Source organism: Lotus japonicus, chromosome 1, assembly GCF_012489685.1.
Source record: "Lotus japonicus ecotype B-129 chromosome 1, LjGifu_v1.2".
In the NCBI taxonomy this organism is placed as follows: domain Eukaryota; kingdom Viridiplantae; phylum Streptophyta; class Magnoliopsida; order Fabales; family Fabaceae; genus Lotus; species Lotus japonicus.
In genome coordinates this window covers 82,435,586-82,456,169 of record NC_080041.1, presented here as the reverse complement: position 1 = coordinate 82,456,169, position 20,584 = coordinate 82,435,586, and the positions used below count along the sequence as shown (strand labels likewise).

The 20,584-nt window shown below is 30.7% G+C and overlaps 1 protein-coding gene across 1 annotated transcript; it reads left to right on the top strand.

The window, feature by feature from the left end:
- The first annotated feature begins 9,990 nt into the window (after positions 1-9,990).
- On the top strand, positions 9,991-11,718 carry LOC130748481 (patatin-like protein 2). Its single transcript, XM_057601712.1, has 5 exons — positions 9,991-10,131; positions 10,236-10,766; positions 10,869-11,171; positions 11,292-11,470; positions 11,604-11,718. The coding sequence occupies exons 1-5, from the start codon at positions 9,991-9,993 to the stop codon at positions 11,716-11,718; spliced, it is 1,269 nt and encodes a 422-aa protein (XP_057457695.1).
- Positions 11,719-20,584: the final 8,866 nt, after the last annotated feature.

The following is a 20,584-nucleotide window of genomic DNA, read 5'->3' as shown; positions in this document are numbered from 1 at the left end:
TTTGATGATATAGCACACTAATAAGACTTAGCACTTGAGTGCTGTCTTATAAGTCCTATGTAAACATATATATTATTAATTAATTGCTCCTACAAAAAAATTATATTTTAATAATATTACATATATATGTGTATATATTTTGCCTGATAATTTCAAATTTCTGGATATATCACCGCTTTTATCGCATGTTTACTTAGCATATGATTCTTCATGTTAGCACTGGCTTCCAATTAAAAGATATTTCTAATATAAACCTTTCAAAACATAGAATATACTACAAAACGTCAAAAATCATGTTTTATAGATTCTATCATCAAAACAAACATAACCTGACTTTTTTCAAATTTAACATAAAATATAGTTTTTAATGCTCTTAGATAGAGTAGTTTATTTGATTTTTGTTTCTTCAGTTTTCCAGAGTATTTTCTCACCCGTTAGGTGAGAGACTAATCAATAATCACCCCGAACCGGAAATTCCTTCCAACCGTATTCTTTCATACATATAGATCTAAATATTGAACTCATGACCACATACTTTTATTTTATCAAAGGAACTACATGCTTAAAAGATCTGAGCATTTTCCACTCGAACCAACCCATATAGTTTATTTGCTACTTGCGACATATTAATGAGACTTTTTCTATAGGCATGTTAGCATTTTGTATACCTCTTCTACTTGGACATTGACACGTGTATTTCCTTTTAATATATATTTTCTTATTTATCTATTATTTTTTAATAACATTTGTATTTTTTAGTATAAAAAAAAAATCTTAACAAAACAAATGCAAGTTTTGGTTGAAAAATGAAAATATATTTTTAATTATTTTTAATTTTTACACATTTGTTATATGTATATGAAGTTAAAATATTAATAGTAAATGAAAATAAAAATAAAATATAATTAAGATTTCTTACCATCCAAGCTTATGCAGATGTCTCTTATATTTAAAATTTCGAAAGCTGTCTAAATCTGCTATATTATTTTATAGCAACTTCTTTCTATCACGAAAAGTTTTCTCAATACAAAATATAGGACTAACATATACTCCGTCAAAATCTCAATCTCAATATAAATAAAAGGAGAAACCATTAGAAGGAAAGTTTGCCACGTGTCATTGGAGAAACCCACCCCGATCTTGCGCCACGTTAGCAGAATTGTTAAAAAAAATTCTAAATGAAATTCGAATTACTATTTTAGGCAAGTCCTAGAATTCAACACGTGGTGAAACAAGGATTGAGATGTAATATGTATTGAATCTGTTTTCAATTGGATTACAGCTGTATTTCATAAATAATTAAATAAATAAACTACTTTTCTATACCTATATCTAGATTATTATGGCCCACTTTCCCTCTAACCGCCCAAACAACCTATCAGTGTGCTTTGTTTCAAATTTAATTGGTTCAACATTTTTCTAAAAGAATCAGAATATCTCTTATCAAAAAATTTTTAAACTGGTTGACAATTCATTGCATATATAAAATTTATTGCATTTAACGTTAATTTGATTGACAATTTAGAAGTCATTAATTTTTTAAAGAATAAATATATTGCATTAAAGATTTAATTTATTGACAAGATTATATTTTTTTAGTATTTTGTTTTGATGGAAAATATTTTTTAGTATTAAAAAAGTATTAAAGATTATAAATCAATTCAAAAAGTATGTTTTAGTGTGGAATTTTTTTTTTGGAAAGATTTGTGGAAATTGACTTAAAAAAAAATCGGTCTTCATCCAGGCTATATTTGAAAATAAAAAACAGCATGTGTTGCAATATATCCAGGCTGTATTTAAAAATAAAATAATAATAGCTTTTTAAAACTAGGTTTAGGTTATTATTGCCTAATTTATCTCCAACCGTCCATGGCAGCCAATCAAAATTTGTCATCATTCAGCTGCAGTGCAAACGTGTGTTTTTGGTTACTTATTCGTGAATTTCAAGAAGGTGATACAGACTTTTTCTTCACCATGCGTGCCCTAGCCATGTGTTTGCCATGATATCTCCTATGAATCCTACTCTGTCTTTATGTATTGTTCAACCAGTTTCAAGCACGTTATTTTTACTTGATTCCTATAAATAGTGAAGCTTTGAAGGGCTTGATATTTAGCTCTCAACTTCATTCAATCTAATTCTAATCATCTGTTTAAAATCTTTCCTTCTATAGCTCATTAAAAGGAGCAATTACAAGTACGTCAAATTTGTTCATCAAAGAATATTTTCTTCATCATCCCTGTTATCTATTTTTTTTTCTCTTAATTCAGTTTTTTTTCCTGTCTTCTCGAACATTTGTTTTCATCTATTTTTTGTTGATTAATTCTTATTTTTGGAGGGATGGCTGGCAGGATTTCTTGAAGACAAAGTTGGATGGGGAGATGAAGGTGGCGGAAGGGGACTTCTCTGGATTTGGCAACGGTGATTGGACATGGAGCCTGCAGAGGACATCAGTTCATAGTAAGGAGGATCTGGGTGGGTTTGTGAATCTTGCTCTATTTTTCTTCTCTTTGCTTTCTGATCTAAGAGTATCATCTTCTGTACTTTGCATGCAATTTTGTAACTTTCCTTGGCGTACTATAAATAGAGATGAGTTGATGGAGTTGTTTTGCAACTGATCACTTCCCCCTCCAACTAATCCTAGCATATAAGGTAGAAAACAATGACCGTATCGGAGTAATAATTCTACTATGTGCTTCTCTACTATATAATTGCGAGGCTGTCTTCACCATTCTTATCGACACCTTTTAATCATGAATTTTTTTCACAGGGTGAGGCTTAACGATAAAGGGTAAGGCCGCAACGATTCGAGGCAATAACTGTGTGAGAGGGGACTTTGGGACGCTACACTATGCTGATAGGATGTATCCGTTTTTACTTGCTTCTGAAAGTATGTGTTCCTCTTTCTTTTCCTCATCTTATCTGATTCTAGCATCTTTTGAATTGAAATAAAGGATTTAGCTAGATAATGTTATTGATGGGTTGATGGGTGGTGGAGATGTGAAAAGTGGTTCTCTGTTATTTTATCCGTGTTTTAAATATATTTTGTTCGCTGGTGTTCCTTTTCTCTGCAACCCATTTTAGTTTGAACTTATTTCAGGTGACATTAGCTAAAGAGGAGGAAGTGATACATTCTTTGGGTTAGTAGGAAGTGATACATTCTTTGGGTCAGCGAATTGAAAAATAACATTAGGATTCACTTAACTGAATGGATTTTCTTTGAATGATTTTGGTTCTTTATTCAGCAAGATTATGGGTATTAGGGATAATGCAGAATGGTTAGTGGAAGTTATATAGAGAAGCAAGAGGATTGAATAATTATAGTTCTTGATTCAGTAAGACAATAATTTAGGAACATTAATTTGGAACATAAGCACGAAGCTGAAAGCAAATGTATTTTGCTATTTGAATTTTAACATAAGAATTTATGTGCCATGGTTTGCTGAAGTAAATTTATTTTCTTCTGTTGCTATCAGGGACCATGGAAAAGTCCAAGTGCAGGAGTTAGGGGTTTCCTTTATTGTTCACTGTTTTTTGTCTAATCAAGTTTTAATGTGAGTGGCAAATGAAAGTATGTATTGTTTATAATGGAATTGGGTGATACTGATAAACAATCAACATTTCAAGCAGGTCCATTTTATTTTAAATAAAGATCTTCAAAGAACCATTGAACTTTATTAATGGAAAATGATTTGATTTATTGATGGCTTCCTTTCCTGATGATAAGGATGGAGCACTATTGAACTTATTTAATGAGTGTTTTATTTAGGTAAATTATTGGCAGTGTTTACTAATGGTAACGATGGAGCACTGCTGAGTTTATCTAAGTTGGATTTATTGATTGCAAAATTATGTTTTTTGTGCTTGGATCAGTTAGTTTCCTTTGACAGTTATGCTTTTTGGTTGCAGTGAAATTTTGTGCAGTCAAGTGAAAGAAACCTGAAAATTATGTTTTTATTTGTCCTAACAGTGGCAGGAAGGGGCTCACTTAATCATCTTTTGTATTTTTTCAAGATTCTGATATTTTGTTCTTGCAATTTCAGATGTGGCTGGAAGTCATATAACACATTGAATAGCAGAGGTTACCAACCTATAGAAGAGAAAAAATGTTGAGATTTAAACAAGGGAATGTCATTTGCAACATGGTTTCAGTAAACAGGGCAAGGTATGAAGAGCTTTGGAAGACGGCAACATGCCATATGATATGATGTATGACAATTTTCGTGGTTAAGTAGACAGACTCTGATGTTTGAGAATACAATTGTCATAGGAAGATGCGTCATTAAACACCATTGCACAATCCATTGGTTTTATGGCTTTATGGTCATCCCTGGCCTTGAAGGAGCTTCTGGCTTGCAGTTATTATTGGATGTAAAAGACAGCTGAAGTCCTTAAATTATTTTTTCAGTAGTATCAATTAATATAATATTTTTTTATTGTGAAGACTTAATCTTTAATAGATGATTTAATAATAAAAATTTATAAAAAGGTAGGTTTTATGCACAACTAAAATACTAGGTATAGGTCCCTGAATGATATATGAACTAATGCTGGATGATTAACACATTTGAAGGACCGTCAAAAAAATAAAAACACATTAGAAGGAAAATCGAGATTTAAAATTAAAAAAATAAAGGCTCCACTAATACATGTCTCGATTATGTTAGAAATTTGAATATTTTCTAGACTGTTAGATCAAGTGAGATATATTTTCATGAGCAACCAATTTTTTTGAAAACATTCAAGGGACAGTTATAGGTTTTGGATAACAAAAATTTCGTTGAAATCTCATAACTTAATTTTCTTAAAAAAAATTCGATAATTTTACCATTTGTTTTTTAAGGCCCTCTTCATATCTATACAGTACTACAACGAGAAGGATAATAACAATCCAAAAAATTAGTAAAATATATATATGCATATTTATACATTCACTTATATGTCTTCGAATAATAGCTCAAGTGGTAAGAGTTAGGAAACATATGAGTTGGGTGGGAGAGGTCCAGGATAAATCATTGGAGGGTGCAATTTATATTTCAGATGTACTAAAAAATACATTCACTTATATTTAAATTACTAGGTAATTTCTAATATAAATTTGGTAATTAAGTCAAAATTGTTTAAATAATTTTAGAAATAAATACATAATTTTTTTTTGATATTATATTTATATATAATCCTCAAAATATTCAAACAATTACTAGAATGTTCTTATAATTTACTTGTGAGTTGACTCAGAATGATAACTCAAGCAATAAGAACTTAGGAACATATGAGTTGAGTGAGGGAAGTCCAGAGATCAATTCCTGAGGGTGTAATGTATCTTTCTAATATACCAAAAAATTATCCATGGGTATTTTTTTTTATATATAAGCATGATAATTTGATAGAAAAAATATTTTCACGTGGTGTAATATTAAAAGCACCCATAAAGAACATTTTTCATGAAAAAAATCATGTTGAACGTTTTTTCATAATTTTAGAAATAATCATTTTAAGATTAAATATATAAAAAGAAATTAAAACATGACAGTTAAAATATTTTGTTCAGGGAAAAAGCTACCATTATGAGTGATATTTTACTATAAAAATACTTTTATAGAAAAAATACTTTGACGGTGAGTAATGTGTATTAAAATCTCCCACATCGGAAGAACATTTTTCATAATTTTAATTACTATTTCGTAATTTTAAAAATAATGAATAAATTTTTTAAAATATAATTTCGGTAATTTAGTCAAATTATTTAAATAATTTTGAAAGTATATATATATATATAAAGTTTAATATGTTTTGGTATGAGGATTAAAATATATTATTGGCATAAATATGTTTTTATCCTTTAAATTAGGGTTCTTTGGTTTAGGTCCCTCTAATTATTATTTTTTTTGAAAAAAACCCATAAATAAAAAATAATATTAAGGTTTCAGCCCCTCCTGCCTTCACCTTCCATCCTTTAGAGATTAGATGGATCTAAACCAAAAGAACCATGATTTTAGAGGGGCCAAAACCAAAGCATATGATTTTAAAGAAACCTAAAACTATGAAAAATTGGTTTTAGGTCCTCTAAGATCACAATTCGTTGTTTTTAATTTTAGGTCCCTCTAAAATAATGTCACGTCAGCTTCCGTTTAGTGATTCAGCACTCAATGGATTGAAGGTAACGAAAGGGACCAAAAGTTCAGTATTATTTTCTAAATAGGGGTGTTTTTCTAAAAATATATTTTTGAGGGGCTTAAGCCAAAGATCCCAAATTTTTAGGGATAGAAAACATATTTTAGCATATATTATTTGTCCTCAGATGATAGCTCAAGTGGAAGAGATGATAGACATATGTGTTGGGGATGAGAAGGTTTAGGGATTGATCTGAAGGGTATAATTTAAATTTTTGTTATACCAAAAGAATTATATATATATATATATTATTTATTACCATTTAAATTACAAGGTAAAATGCTTTTGCGGGTAATTTGTAAGAACACTTTAGTATTTTTTTCTTTTTTACTATTTTGAGGATTCTATATATATAGGAAAAATACTTACACAAGGAGTAATATGTTTTGAAAGATTCTACGGGAGGAACATTTTACTTGAAAAACGTTCATGTTTAAACTAATATAGTTTTTAAACATTTTAAGTAGTCTTTTTCATAAATTTTAATAGGAAATATATATAAAAAGGAATAAATGTATGATAGTAAAGATGTGTAGTATGGGAAAAAGGCGACTACGGTGAGTGACATTTGCATGAAAATATTTTCATATTTAAACTAGGAAAAAATATTTGAGAATATAATATGAGTACTTTTTTGAAAACTTTTAGGAATGAAAATATATAAAAGCATAATATTATAATATATGGTACAATGATTAGAAGATATATATTTTTTACATTTATTTGTGTTTAAATTTTAGGGTATAAAGTTTTTAGGTGGAAAATATTTTACATGAAAATATTTTCATGTTTAAAATATGAATAATATAATTTTAATAATTTTTCAAACTTTTTCAATAATTTGTGGGGCGAATGTAAATAAAAGTATGATAATATAATAAATAATGAAGAGATGATTCTTCAGGATTTAGGTAATAAATGTTACGTTCAAAAAAAACTAATAAAGGTTAATTGAGTTTTTCTTTTTATTCTTTGGGTTGGTTGGTTGTTTAGGGCTTGGATTGGTTTTGGGTTTTTCTAGGGCTGTGTGTGCTTACTAACTCATGAGAACCTTTGTACATACCTTTAATTGTATTCGACCAAAAAATAAACCTTTAATTGTTTCATTAAAAAACCTTTTGTTTTAGAAATATATGTGTGTTACATTTAATTATTTTTGGGCCCAATGTTGTAAAGTAAAATTTCATATTTTCATAAAATTTATTCCCAAACATATGTAAACTTGAAATATTTTTATACATATCTTATAAAAGATAAATGATAATCTAAGTTTCATGCACACGAAAATTTAAAGATTAGAAATATATCATAATTAGTTCAAATATAATTTTACCACAATTATTTTAAATATAATAATTTTACAAAATTTCAAAAAAAGCTACCCGTGCATGGCACGGGCTGCTATACTAGTACTTATCTAAAAAATCTACAACTCTTTAAAAATGCGGAGCACATGTAACTTATTACATTTACCAAAATAAAACATGTAACTTATTACTTTCATTTTTTTTTGAACAGTACTTTGAAGTTAATTGGGCTTTGTTTACCGTGTAAGTAGATAGAGACAAAAAATTATCAATCATAAAATTAGTTTTGAATTTAATGGATATGCATTGACAGTGTAAAATAGTTTTACACAGTTATCCAATCAAAGCATGCCACATAAGAGAGATAATTACATCTGACCTTAATTTTAATTAAAAGAATAACATATTTTCTGATTTGGCGGAATTCAATTGGATGTCTGTGTAAAACTATTTTACACTGTCAGTGCATATCCATTAAACTCATTAGTTTTTACTACTACTTGTCAACAGAAGTAAAAACTTAAATTTACTTTTTTTTTTTCACACACATATCTTTAATTAATTATTGCATGTTGTCTAAATTTAGCTACTCGCAATTGGCCCCACAATATTTTACCTTTTTTAATATCATATATATACAAATAATTACCCCAAATTTTTAATTAATTTTTTCCATGATTTTAGCATAATTCTTAATTACTATACTCTCTAATATACATTTCCGATGTAAAAAAATACTATACTTACTAATATATTTTTAAAGGGAATTAGTCAGGACGGTAGCTCATGATCAGATCAGCCTCCATTTCTACGAAGACCCCTGTTTTCATGAATTGACCAAGCCATGGGATGAGGTGACTTTTTCACGGTTATTTATTATTCTTTTAAATACATTCGGGTGCCGTAAACAAAGAGGTAAAGTTCTTGTGAATTATAATATGGAAAATATTTGTAGACATTGAATATAGAGGTTTTTTTTCCAAGGTATCTCACAACCGGCAGCTATGAGACTAATCCCTCGACACTCTGAATGAATAGAGAGTTATAAACACCCAAAGTAAGAAAAAATAGTAGAAAAGTAATAAATGAGATGTGATAAGAAGTGGAGTAAGAAATAAAAACAAAACAAAAATCATCAAATGTGTAGTTTAAATACTCTCCCGTTCCAAAATTATTGTAGTTTTAACTTTTTTTTTTTTTGTTTCAAAACCATTATTGTTTTACATATCCAAAACATTATATCCCATTCTCTTTCATTCATGCCCTCATTCAATATTGTATCACCTAAATACCACCTCTTATTTCTATCAATCACAATTCTCACCAATTAGCGCTGACCAATGATGTTTATTCTCTCTTTCATATAACTCATATTAAATAAGAGTGTTTCAGTCAAATTATAACATCAATTAATGAACTCTTAAACTTTGTGCATAACCTTAAAATACATTAATTTTGGCTCCCTCCGGTCACATATATAAGCAAAAAAGACATTTTAGGTTCATTCATTTAATGAATATATTTAGTCATTAATGTTTTTAAGGTTATGACTAGATACATTCATTAAATCTAAAATGTTTTTTTTTTTGCTTATATATGCGACCGGTGGATGTTGTTATTAATAACTTAAGCGGATGTTTCAAAGTTGAGCTAATGCAACTGTATAAAAAAAATAAAGTATATTAAAAATGTTACTGTATTCTTTAACCAACAAGGTGTTAATTTAGTGGTAAGCGAGCTGCTAGATCCAATAGATGAACCAATAGATGAAAACACATGTCAAATCTCGGATTATTGTGAGAACATGCGATCTTATCTTTTCCAAATAGGTAACAACGTCCATAAAAGAAAACATGTTACACGTGAGGAAGGATTTCCAAAGTCTATGGAATAACAAAGTAGTTTTCAATTCAAGAAAATTTTAATTTTACGTTTATCTAATTTCAAAAAAATAATTACGTTTATCCGTTCAATATCATAATTGAAAACAATGGTGGGTGTTTAAACTAGAGACTAATCTAAAAATTTCTATAAATAGAACTTTAAGGAAACCAATTTAACAACAAACTAAAATATTGAATCCACCTTACTTCAAATTAAACTTGAATCTAGCTTTCCACAACGTCTTATAATCGTAAGTTCAAACGATCCCACAATGTGCAAACCACTTCATAAGCTTTCAGCTTTTTTATCATCAATTCCTTCCGCAGTTATATTAGAGCTGTTATTAGTTAGCTGCATCAGTTAATTTGTTAGACTAGCATTAGTTAATTTGTTAGACTAGCATTAGTTAATTTGTTACACCTTTAATCATTGTATATAAACTTGTGTAATAAATACAATTCTGAGTAATGAAATCATTTTTCATTCTATGATATCATGCAATTGTATGAACTTCTTCTCAGTTTTCAATTAGGTACCAGAGCAAATTTAGAGCTTCTTCCAAAGCTTTCTTCTTCTCATCTTCAAATAATCTGTTTTTCACTCTGTGTGACCAGTGTATATACATAAATGGAGAGATCAAAATCATCCCTTCTACAGATTCAACCTCCCACCTATGGAAACTTGGTAACTGTTCTCAGCATCGATGGGGGTGGTATTAGGGGCATTATTCCTGCAACTATTCTCGAATTCCTTGAAGCACAACTTCAGGTATATATATATATATTAGTACTTTAGCTCGTGGAATGCACAAACATATATAAATTAAACATAATACATTAGTATATAGTATTAACAAGGATTTATATGTGCAGGAGTTGGATGGTGAGTCTGCAAGGCTTGCAGATTACTTCGATGTGATTGCAGGAACAAGCACGGGCGGTCTTGTAACCGCCATGTTAAGTGCTCCAAATGATAAACAACGTCCACTTTTCGCGGCCAAGGACATCAAACCATTTTACTTGGAACATTGCCCCAAGATCTTCCCCCAACACAGGGGGCCCTTTGTATCTATAAGAAATTTGCTCAAGTCAATAAGAGGACCAAAATACAATGGGAAGTACCTTCATAAGGTGGTGCGGGAGAAGCTTGGCGAAACTCGTGTGCATGAGACACTCACCAATGTTGTGATCCCCACTTTTGACATCAAAACAATGCAACCGACCATTTTCTCTTCTTATAAGATCAAAAATTCTCCTTGTTTTGATGCTCAACTTTCTGATGTATGCATCGGCACCTCTGCTGCACCTACTTATCTTCCCGCATACTCATTCAGGAACCAAGACTCTGAAGGGAACTTACAAGAATTCAACCTTGTTGATGGTGGTGTTTGTGCAAATAATCCGGTATGTATGCGTAAATTGTTAATTATGGTTATAGAAACTTACTCATCATTGTCATAAATAAACATGGACTAATCTATTTTTGATCATGATTTAATGTCACAGACTCTAGTAGCCTTGAATGAAGTAACCAAGCAGATCATGAATCAAAATCCAGACTTCTTTTCCATCAAGCCCATGGAATATGGTCGCTTCCTCATTATCTCACTAGGAACCGGGACAGCCAAGAATGAAAAGAAGTTCAATGCAAAAATGACAGCCAAGTGGGGTCTGTTAGATTGGTTAACCAAAAGTGGTTCTACTCCATTGATTGATTTGTTTACTCAATCATCTGCGGATATGGTTGATTTCCATCTTTCTACAACCACTCAAGCACTTAAATCACACGATAATTACCTCCGGATACAGGTAAATGAGGTAATTAAACTCAGATTTTCTCTTTAATTAGTTATCCTTCAGAAACAATTTTATGAAAGATTGTGCTAATATGAAATTTACTTTTGTGAAATTCAATCACTATATATGCAGGATGATACATTGTTGGGCACAGACTCTTCAGTTGATGTTGCAACAAAGGAGAATTTGGAAAATTTGAGCCAAATTGGGGAAAGGTTGTTGAAGAAACCAGTAACTCAGGTTAATTTAGAGACTGGTGATCTGGTTGTACCGATTGAAAATTGGGAGACCAATGAAGATGCTCTCAGAAGGTATAAGATCAAAAGCCACTACATGTTTATTACAATTAATACATCATTCAATGATTATGCCTATTACTATTCAGTTTATATATCTTTTTTCCCCATATTTTTGGCATTAAAATGTTGGCCATAATCCTTGCAGGTTTGCAAAAATGCTTTCACAAGAAAGGAGGTTCCGAGAATTGAAATCCCCCTATACTAAAAAGACTTCACTGCAAAGGCTTTTGTATAGTGAAACATTATCTCGTTTTTCGTGAATTCTAGAATTTCGTCCTTAAACTCTATGCAGGACATGTTTTATCTTATTCAATAAAATATTGTAAATTTCATTTATAGCTTTCGTTTTTTAGTTAGTGTTTGTTTTGGAATCTATTAATGTAAGGAAAAGGGCCATGGTTTAAAATTTATTGACTAGAAGATTTGGAAGAGTTTAAGTAAACAACTTAATTAAGCACTTAAGGTAATAAGGGATTATCGCATAAGTACTTATTCACATGTTAATTTGAGAAAATAAATCAAAAATAGTTTATAAATATACATAAGTATATAAGTTCTCATTCAAAAGTTAATATGAACAACTTATGAAAGTAAGTTTACAATAGTTTATACATATACAATAAGTTGTTTACTTAAATTATTCTAAACACTTACATAAGTGTTTATGTCAAAAGATAATCTCCAAAAAGTTCTTCTAAACGGAGCAGCAATGTCCTCTCTCTACCAAATAAATTAAATTCAATGATCTTCTAATAAAAGCAAGTACGTACAGGCTATGGTTTGAATTTATATGTCAAGAATTAGTTATCGTTTTATTATAATGTGTTTTACAATTGTATTTTGGGTACATGTATTTGTGGCCATGTTTTTGGAAGTTTTTGCAATGGTTTTTTCTTCTCACAAATTTGTTGAGCTTTAACAAATCGTTCTGATTTGCAGTTATTCTATTTATTCTCAAACTAAATCACAAATTAAGCATATCAAAATCAATTAATAAGGTCCAAAATTGAGTTAACAGAATTTTCTTTCATAAAGTCCAAGCTACATAAGGCTTTTGGAATCAAAGACTTGGGTCTTCTCAAGTATTTCCTTAGCCTTGAGGTAGCACATCTAAGAGAGGAATCTCGTGGTGAAGGAAGGATCCAGAAGTTGTGGGAAAATATAACACACATATACATTAACATATATACATTAACATAAAATTCTCGTGGTGCCAGCCCCCATTATTAAGTGAATGGATTCGTCCCTGACTGGTTAGGTCCTCTTTTGAAAGAGAGTATTGTGCCTTGGCTTCTACAAATTGTGAGCTTCAATGGTTGTCTTTTCTGTTACGAGATCTTCATGTCCAATGTGTTCGTTAGGCTGTCATTTAATTACGGTGATAGCAAAAGTGCACTTCATATTGCGGCTAATCCAATCTTCCATGAGCATGCGAAGCATCAGGACATTGATTGTCATGTTGTTCGTGAATATCTCCGACTGTGTCTCATGCGTCTTCTTATTCTCATGATCAACTTACTATAAGAAATATTTTCAAAATATATAAACTTGGAAAATGCATTGTATTATATTACTGGTTATAATAATTAAATTTCGAGATTATATCAATATGTTGAGTTGATCTAGTGGATAGCTAATTCCCTATGCTACTTGCATGTACATGGCTTGATTCCTGGTATCTCCCTATACATTAATCAGTGGAGCGAAGTGAACCTAAATGTTAATGTGTATACATGCTTAAAATCTTTAAGTGCTTCCATCATCAACATCTTTTTGTTCAAGTGTTGCACCATCTTCTCAACAGATTTTTTCAACACGTACTAACATCGTAACCAAGTCACTTCCTCCTCTTGTTCCTTTAGGATTCTCCTTTTCAAGATGGCTTAATGGATCCAAAAATTTGATGTTGTGAGGGTAATATATACATTTAAATTTGTAAAAAAAAAAAAAAACATGTATTGTAAGACCATGAAATAAATAACTAGATTACTTATTCATTTTCGTTATATTAATTAATTAAGTATTTATATTCTATTATTTTTATGTTATTTTTCTGACTCGAACCCTTTGTGAGTCATGAAAATTATTTATATGATAATTAAGTTCAGTTTATGACTATGAATGATATTGTAGTCAGCTTAAGTAATAGCACGAGTCATATTCGCACCCGACTAAGGTCGAGAGTGTCCGAAAGAGACTATATCCGCTCCTAGAGCACTGTTTAAGAGAATTTTACAATTGAAGAAAAAATAAGAACTTCAGGGTATTTTTTCCATGACCAGTGTTTCGATATGGAACTCTAGACTGTACGCACGATAGGTTTTGCTTCCCGGAAGTTCGTTGAAGTTAGACTTTAACTTCTTGGGGACTTTAATTAAGACCCTGAATAACGATTTTTTCTATTCGGAACTTCTAACGAAGTTTCCATCCGCGAAGCCTCTTTTCTTTCGATGTTTGCGATTTTTTTCCAGAAGTAAGTTTTTTCATCCGATGTCAACTTCGAAAAGTAGTTTTTCGGCGTATTTGATGCTTACTGCGTTTAAATCCTTTTCTTATATTAAGTGAGCCTCGAAATAAGTTTCGGCATTCTGTCGCCGAATATTTACCTAAAATCAGTAGATGAAAGTAGCAAAACGACCGAACCCGCGAAATTTTCCTTTTCCCCCTTATAAAAGGAGAGGAAAACATTATTCCCCTCACTTTAAGAGAGAGAGAGAGAGGCCGCGAGCTTTAAAAGAGAGGGAGAGGAGCAGAGCAGGTCCGATTCTTTCCGGATCATCGTGATTTTAGTTGCGTTGAATAGGCACAGAGGTAAGGATCATAACACTTGCATCCTTTTCTTCTTTCTGGTGTCTTTTACCATGTCTGATAACTTCGATTTTTCTTTCCAAATATCTTCTATACTAACCCAACACGCTATGTTCATGATCTGTACGCTCGGATTTTCAACGAGGCGTCGTCAATATGAAATCTGAGCCAAAAACTCATTTATACTCAATTGTTGCTTTTTGAAGCTTAAAGCCTTAATCTTGCTTAGTGCCTTTGAGATTAGTTGTTGATAAAGGCCTTGTTTATCGCTATTCAAAATCTGTTGCGAAAAATATCGACTTTGAGTTTTCGGGCAATTTCATTGGACCAAAAAGCCGCATATTCTAGTTTTAGCTCTCGTGATTGTTCCGAGTGTTTCCCTACCCTATATATCGCCTAAGGATACCTAGGAATTAAACTAGATCGAAGAAAAAGTTCGAGAAACCCTATTTTTGGTAGTGGCCGAAACTTGTTGAAATGGTACTGTGTCCAAAAATAATTTTTGGGTTTTTATGACCTGAGCTATAGCGTAGCTCTTTCAGTTGTCGAAATTTTGGCTTTGGTTTCGTGTCATTCCGAGTTTTGTAGCTCGAGTTATGCGCGTTTTAGTGAACAAATGTCCTGCTGTCCATTCATGCCAAAATGTCAAACTCTGAAGTTTTGAAAGCTTCTTTTCGGGTTTTGATTAGTGTTAATAGTTTATATTGTTTCGTAGTGACTAAGCAAGGTTACTTTCCTTAAGGTTTGGAACGAGTTGACTTGAGGAAAGAGTTTTTGGAGCGAGCGGTGAGATTTCACGACGGAGGAGGACGCTCCAGAGAACTTCCGAGTTTGAGAACTTGATTTTGGATCGAATTGCGATGTCGAGTTTGGATGGAGAAATAAAAGGTTAGGATAACTCAGTATAGAAGTGTCTTTGAGACCTGCCTGCTTTATTTGCACTACTTGCTTTGAGATGAAGGTGTTTAGCTTGATGGTTTTGGAATGAAATGTTAGCATGTTTTGTTATGTTGTACACTTGCTTATGTTGATTGCTTCTGAGACTTTTGCCAAATATTTTCTGAGGCTTCGACCATTGTTAAACCTTGAGGCTTACGCCTTTGTTTTCTGGGGCTTAGGTCATTGTTCATTTCTTAATAATTTACTTGATAAGTTAGTTGCATAATTGAATTGATTTATGTTTGTTGATAATATGAATAACATGTGGTTACTCTGGCTTGATTATTAGATTTGAAATTGTTGATTGAGTGACTACTGAGGTTGATGAGATGTTTTGACTGGCATAAAGTGACGATGAGGTGGTTGTGTCCCACGTGATCATCCCATCTTTCGAGATGTTCCTAAGTGGCAATGAGGTGGTTGTGTCCCACGTGATTGTCCTGTCTTTCGAGGCGTTATAAAGTAGCGATGAGGTGGTTGTGTCCCACGAGATCGTCCCATCTTTCTAGATGTTTTAAAGTGGCAATGAGGTGGTTGTTTCCATCGCGATTGTCTCGTCCTTTGAGGCGCTAAGTAAGAATGAGATGGTTGTGTCCCACGTGATTGTCCCGTCTTGTGAGGCGTTATTGATCGATCCATTTTGGTAGCAGCATATAGTCACATTATAGGGCACTAACATTGGATTATATTGATATCTGATTTAAATATATATTATTGAATTGTTGATATCTGATTTAATTTCATGTTGTCGATTTTGTTGATATCTGATTTAATTCTATGTGTTGATATCTATCTGAATTGTATTGTTAGCTTGCCTATTGAAATTTTTTGAATTACCCGAAGTGACAATGAGGTGGTTGTGTCCCACGTGATTGTCCCGTCTTTCGAGGTGTTATAAAGTGGCGATGATGTGGTTGTGTCCCACAGGATCGTCCCATCTTTTGAGATGTTCTAAAGTGACAATGAGGTGGTTATGTCCCGTCCTTTGAGGCGCTAAGTGGCAATGAGGTGGTTTTGTCCTACGTGATTGTCCTGTCTTGGGTGACGTTATGAGTGGCGATGAGGAGATGTGGTTTTATCATTGTCTCGTATTACGAGACGTTATTGATTTACCCATATTGTTGGGTTTATTGATATCTGAGTTTAATCTATGTTGTTAAGTTGTTGATATCTGAGTAATCTATATTGTTAAGTTATTGATATCTGAGTTAAATCCATATCGTTGATCTTGCTGATATATGATTTGATTTCATGTTGTTGAATATATGTTGACATCTATCTTGAATTAAATTGGTAGCTTACTTACCATGGCATGTATTAGATTCGAATAACATGTTTTTCTATTTTATGTGAAGTAGTTGTATGGAGTTAACCCTTTCTGTTTGCTACTTGTTGTTTGGGCGCTTAACGCTATTAGGAGATGAAGAACTTTTGATGAAGCTTGACCTTTGTGCGAGCCAGAGATGAGGACTTAAAGAATAGTGGAAGAATCGAACAGTATAGTCGTGTGTAAGACTAGAGCCTTAAGTTAGAGAGCTTGCCAATATCGGTTAAAAGCTTGCATAGAGATTTTATGGATTTATGTTTGAGGTTTCAGGTAGGTTCCGATACGTTGCTTTCATGTGTTTCTCTGATGTTGAAATCGTAGGGAGTATGTCGAATTTGCGGTGTCTTTGCATAATAGATTCTTTGTTGAATCTGATTCTTGTTAGGTTTTGTAGGTTGTGTGCTTTCTTTTTTAACCTCAGGTACTTGCCTTGTTCAAGGTTCGATGTAAATGTATTTATAGTTGGAAGTAAGCATGACATGTTTTGGAAATACTTTGAAAAGAAAAAAAATATACTCGTGTTTATGAATCCTTTGGAAAACATTGCATATTTATTTTAGCAGATTATTAACTGTGACCCTTGAAAGTCGGGTCGTTACATATACTATTAAAAGTTATGACATTTTTTATCAAAAGGAACACAAGTGAGGGCATTTTTTACCAAATGAGCAATCAAAAACTACATAATTTTATTACTCAAGTTTAGCATTGTGAAACACAAGTGATGACATTTTTTACCAAATGAGCAATAAAAAATCATATACTTTTACCACTCAAATTATTTTTTAATGATTTTTTTTTAATCAAGTGAGTGCACTTGTCCCCATAATCACCTACCTACATCCGTCCATGGTTATGGGGATGTTGGACATTTACACCCTCCTCCGGCTTGAAGGGGAGGGGTATTAGAGAATGGAAGCCTTAGTGTGCAGTAAGTTAATCAGGCAGTCAGCAAGTTAGAATCGAAGAGTTAATTAGCAGGTAGCTGTTAGTACGTTTAGAAATAGAAAGTTATAGTTTCATTTTCTGCTAGTGTATAATTGATTAGGTCTTTGTAACCTTCATTCGTTCAGAATTATGAATCAATACAATTCAGTTTTCTCTCAAACTCAATCTATTTTCTCATTATGCTTAGAGTTAATAGCAATCCATGAAACTGCACCAGTACCAAGATGAAATGCGTACCCTGATGTGCTTTTCCTTGTGTCAACATCTCCTGCCCAATCACTATCTGTATAGCCAACAAGCTTCACATCTATATATATATGTAAAGCTCACTTGAGCTAAAAGTATTAAATGCATTAAAGAAAAAAAGTTAAAGAAATTTCTATTCAACTTCCAATATACATCCACTTATTAGTAATTATTAATTATGTTAAACTTTTCAATATCTCATATTTTAAATTAAATATTAATATTATTTTAATTTTAATTATTAATTACTACATGAGGGAAATTTAACTGAAATCGACTAACTTTACATTAACAAAAATATTAAATTTATTTCTGCTTCCTAAAAAAAATATTAGATAGTTAATAGTAATTTTTATACTTCATTTTAATTTTAAGACTTTATAATTTGTTATATATTAAAATTAAAAATAATTTTATAATAATTATCCATCATAAGTTGAGGAATTTTAAAAAAATAATAAATAAAACTTATTATTATTTTTTACACTACCTACTAAAATGTAAAAGTTACTTTTATTTAACCTTTGTATTAACATTTTCCTTTGTAGTAAATAAATTAAATTAAAATATTAAAAATGAATAAATTTTTCTAAGTCATTAGCTATTCAACTACCTACAAAAATGTATAACTCAATTGATTTTTTTTTTATAAATACACCAAAAAACTAAAAACAATTATTTGTATTATATACATTAATTAAACTAAACTAAAAATTGATCAATAAATTTTTTAGATCAATTATTTATTCAACTACCAACTAAATTTACATGTTTGTTGTATAAGGTAGAATAGAACATGACAAAAGACTTATGAAATATAACACTTTAGTTCTTTAAAAAAGAGCCGAAAAAAAATGAAACAAGACACCCTAATAAACAAAAACTGCGCGTTAATATAATCATTTAATAAAATATTTAATTAGATACAAAAATATTTTAAAAAATATATTAGCCATAGTAATTTATTTTTTAATTTAATTATCATTAAAATTTTAATTAAATATATTAAGCAGTAAAATCTTCCTACCTTTGCATTAAAATAAAGGAAGCAATAACAAATTTCTTTGTAATTAATATATTAAATAATAAAATAAAAAACTGAAAAATTGTATTGTCAAAAGTAATTCAACAACCTAAATTGAATAATAATATTCATAAACATAAAAATTGACTTGATGGAGCGGGGACACGATGGTAGTGTTGTTGGGAGACTAGGACGCAAATCTCCACCATTCCTCATCATTACTCTCTACAGAACAGAGGCTGCCCCTGATTTTTGCTTTTTTTTTTGTAAGTATTAAACTCATCATTACTCCTTCCATTCTATTTTAGTTTTTCACATATTATATTAGTTGTTATTTTGACCACTTGTCTCAATTTTTTATACAACTCTTATTTAATATTATATATTTCACATATTATCTCCAATTTTTACCAATCATTTAATTAATAATTATCATTTTATCTTTTTAATATAATTTAACTTTAGGTGCTTTAGTGAAGTTTTACATTAATTAATGAACTCTTAAGAGTTGGAGTCTAATCATTATCACAAAGTCCGCGAGAATAGCTCTTTTATAAATGTATTTATAGATCATTTATTAATATAATCCTCACAACTGCAGCGAGAATCAAACATGTAACCTTAGGTAGTGTTTGGTAGACAGATGAGAAGGGAACAGAACAAGAAATATGAGTTCCGTTCTGTGTTTGTTGTGTTTTTAAGATGGAACAGAATGGGACAAAAGGCTCCAGGAACGGGACACTTGGGTTCCCTGGAAAATGGTGAAACGGAAGGGAACGTAACGGAATACTCTCTTAAAACTTTTGCAAGTTCAAAAATACCCCTAATTTATATTTGAAATTTCATGTATCTAAACAGTTTAAAATCACTTATAAAATTGAAAGCACTTATTATATTTGTAGACAAAGTTAAATGAAAATCTACTTTTTAAAAAAAATCACTTGAAATAAAATTAATTATTTTTTTCAAAAGTAAAATCACTTTTTGTAAGCAATGATAAACGAGTCAATTAGAGTGCGTTTGATTCAACTTATTTTGGAAAAATCACTTTTTAATCAAAAAATCACTTTTAAAATTAAAAAAATCACTTTTTTAATCAAATATCACATTTTGTGTTTGTTTCAGCTGAAGTTGAAAACATATTATTTGAAACAGTTACTTTAGCTTATCATGAAAACCTATGATGATAGATGAGAGGAGATAAAAAAGTGATTTTAATTAGAGTAGTCAAACACGAATCAACTTAATTAAAATAAAATCAATTATTTTTTCAAAAGTAAAATCAAATTTTGTAGGAAATGATAAACGAGCCAATTAGAGTGCGTTTAATTCAACTTATTTGGAAAAAATCACTTTTTAATCAAAAAATCACTTTTTGTGTTTGTTTCAGCTGAAGCTGAAAACAAATTATTTGAAACAGCTACTTTAGCTTATAATGAAAATCAATGATGATAGATGAGGGGAAATAAGAAAAAAAGTGATTTTAATTAGAGTAGTCGAACACGAATGAACTTATGCTTTTCTCAAAATCTCTTAAAAAATTTATAGTTAAAAATCAATATTTTTTAATCTAAACAAACACACTTAAAATAGCTTAAATTGATAATTAGGTTTCTGCTTTTTTCAATAGCCTACTGAAACAACTTAAAAACAATATATAAGTGATTATTTTAAAGAAATAAGTAATTATTTCATGAAGTAAGAGGAACAAACGGTTTTTATGCAAAATGTTCAATTGAGTTCAATTTTTTTTTCCTCAATCAAATATTAAACATGCAGGGTTATATATGTAATTAAAATTATGGTTATGTTATATTGACTTGAAGTTACCAAA

Excerpts from the sequence above, each read along its gene's own strand:
- LOC130748481 (XM_057601712.1), top strand. The coding sequence starts at position 9,991 with ATGGAGAGATCAAAATCATCCCTTCTACAGATTCAACCTCCCACCTAT. Across the intron at positions 10,132-10,235 it reads TCCTTGAAGCACAACTTCAG|GAGTTGGATGGTGAGTCTGC; the intron begins GTATATATATAT and ends TTATATGTGCAG. Across the intron at positions 11,471-11,603 it reads AATGAAGATGCTCTCAGAAG|GTTTGCAAAAATGCTTTCAC; the intron begins GTATAAGATCAA and ends TAATCCTTGCAG.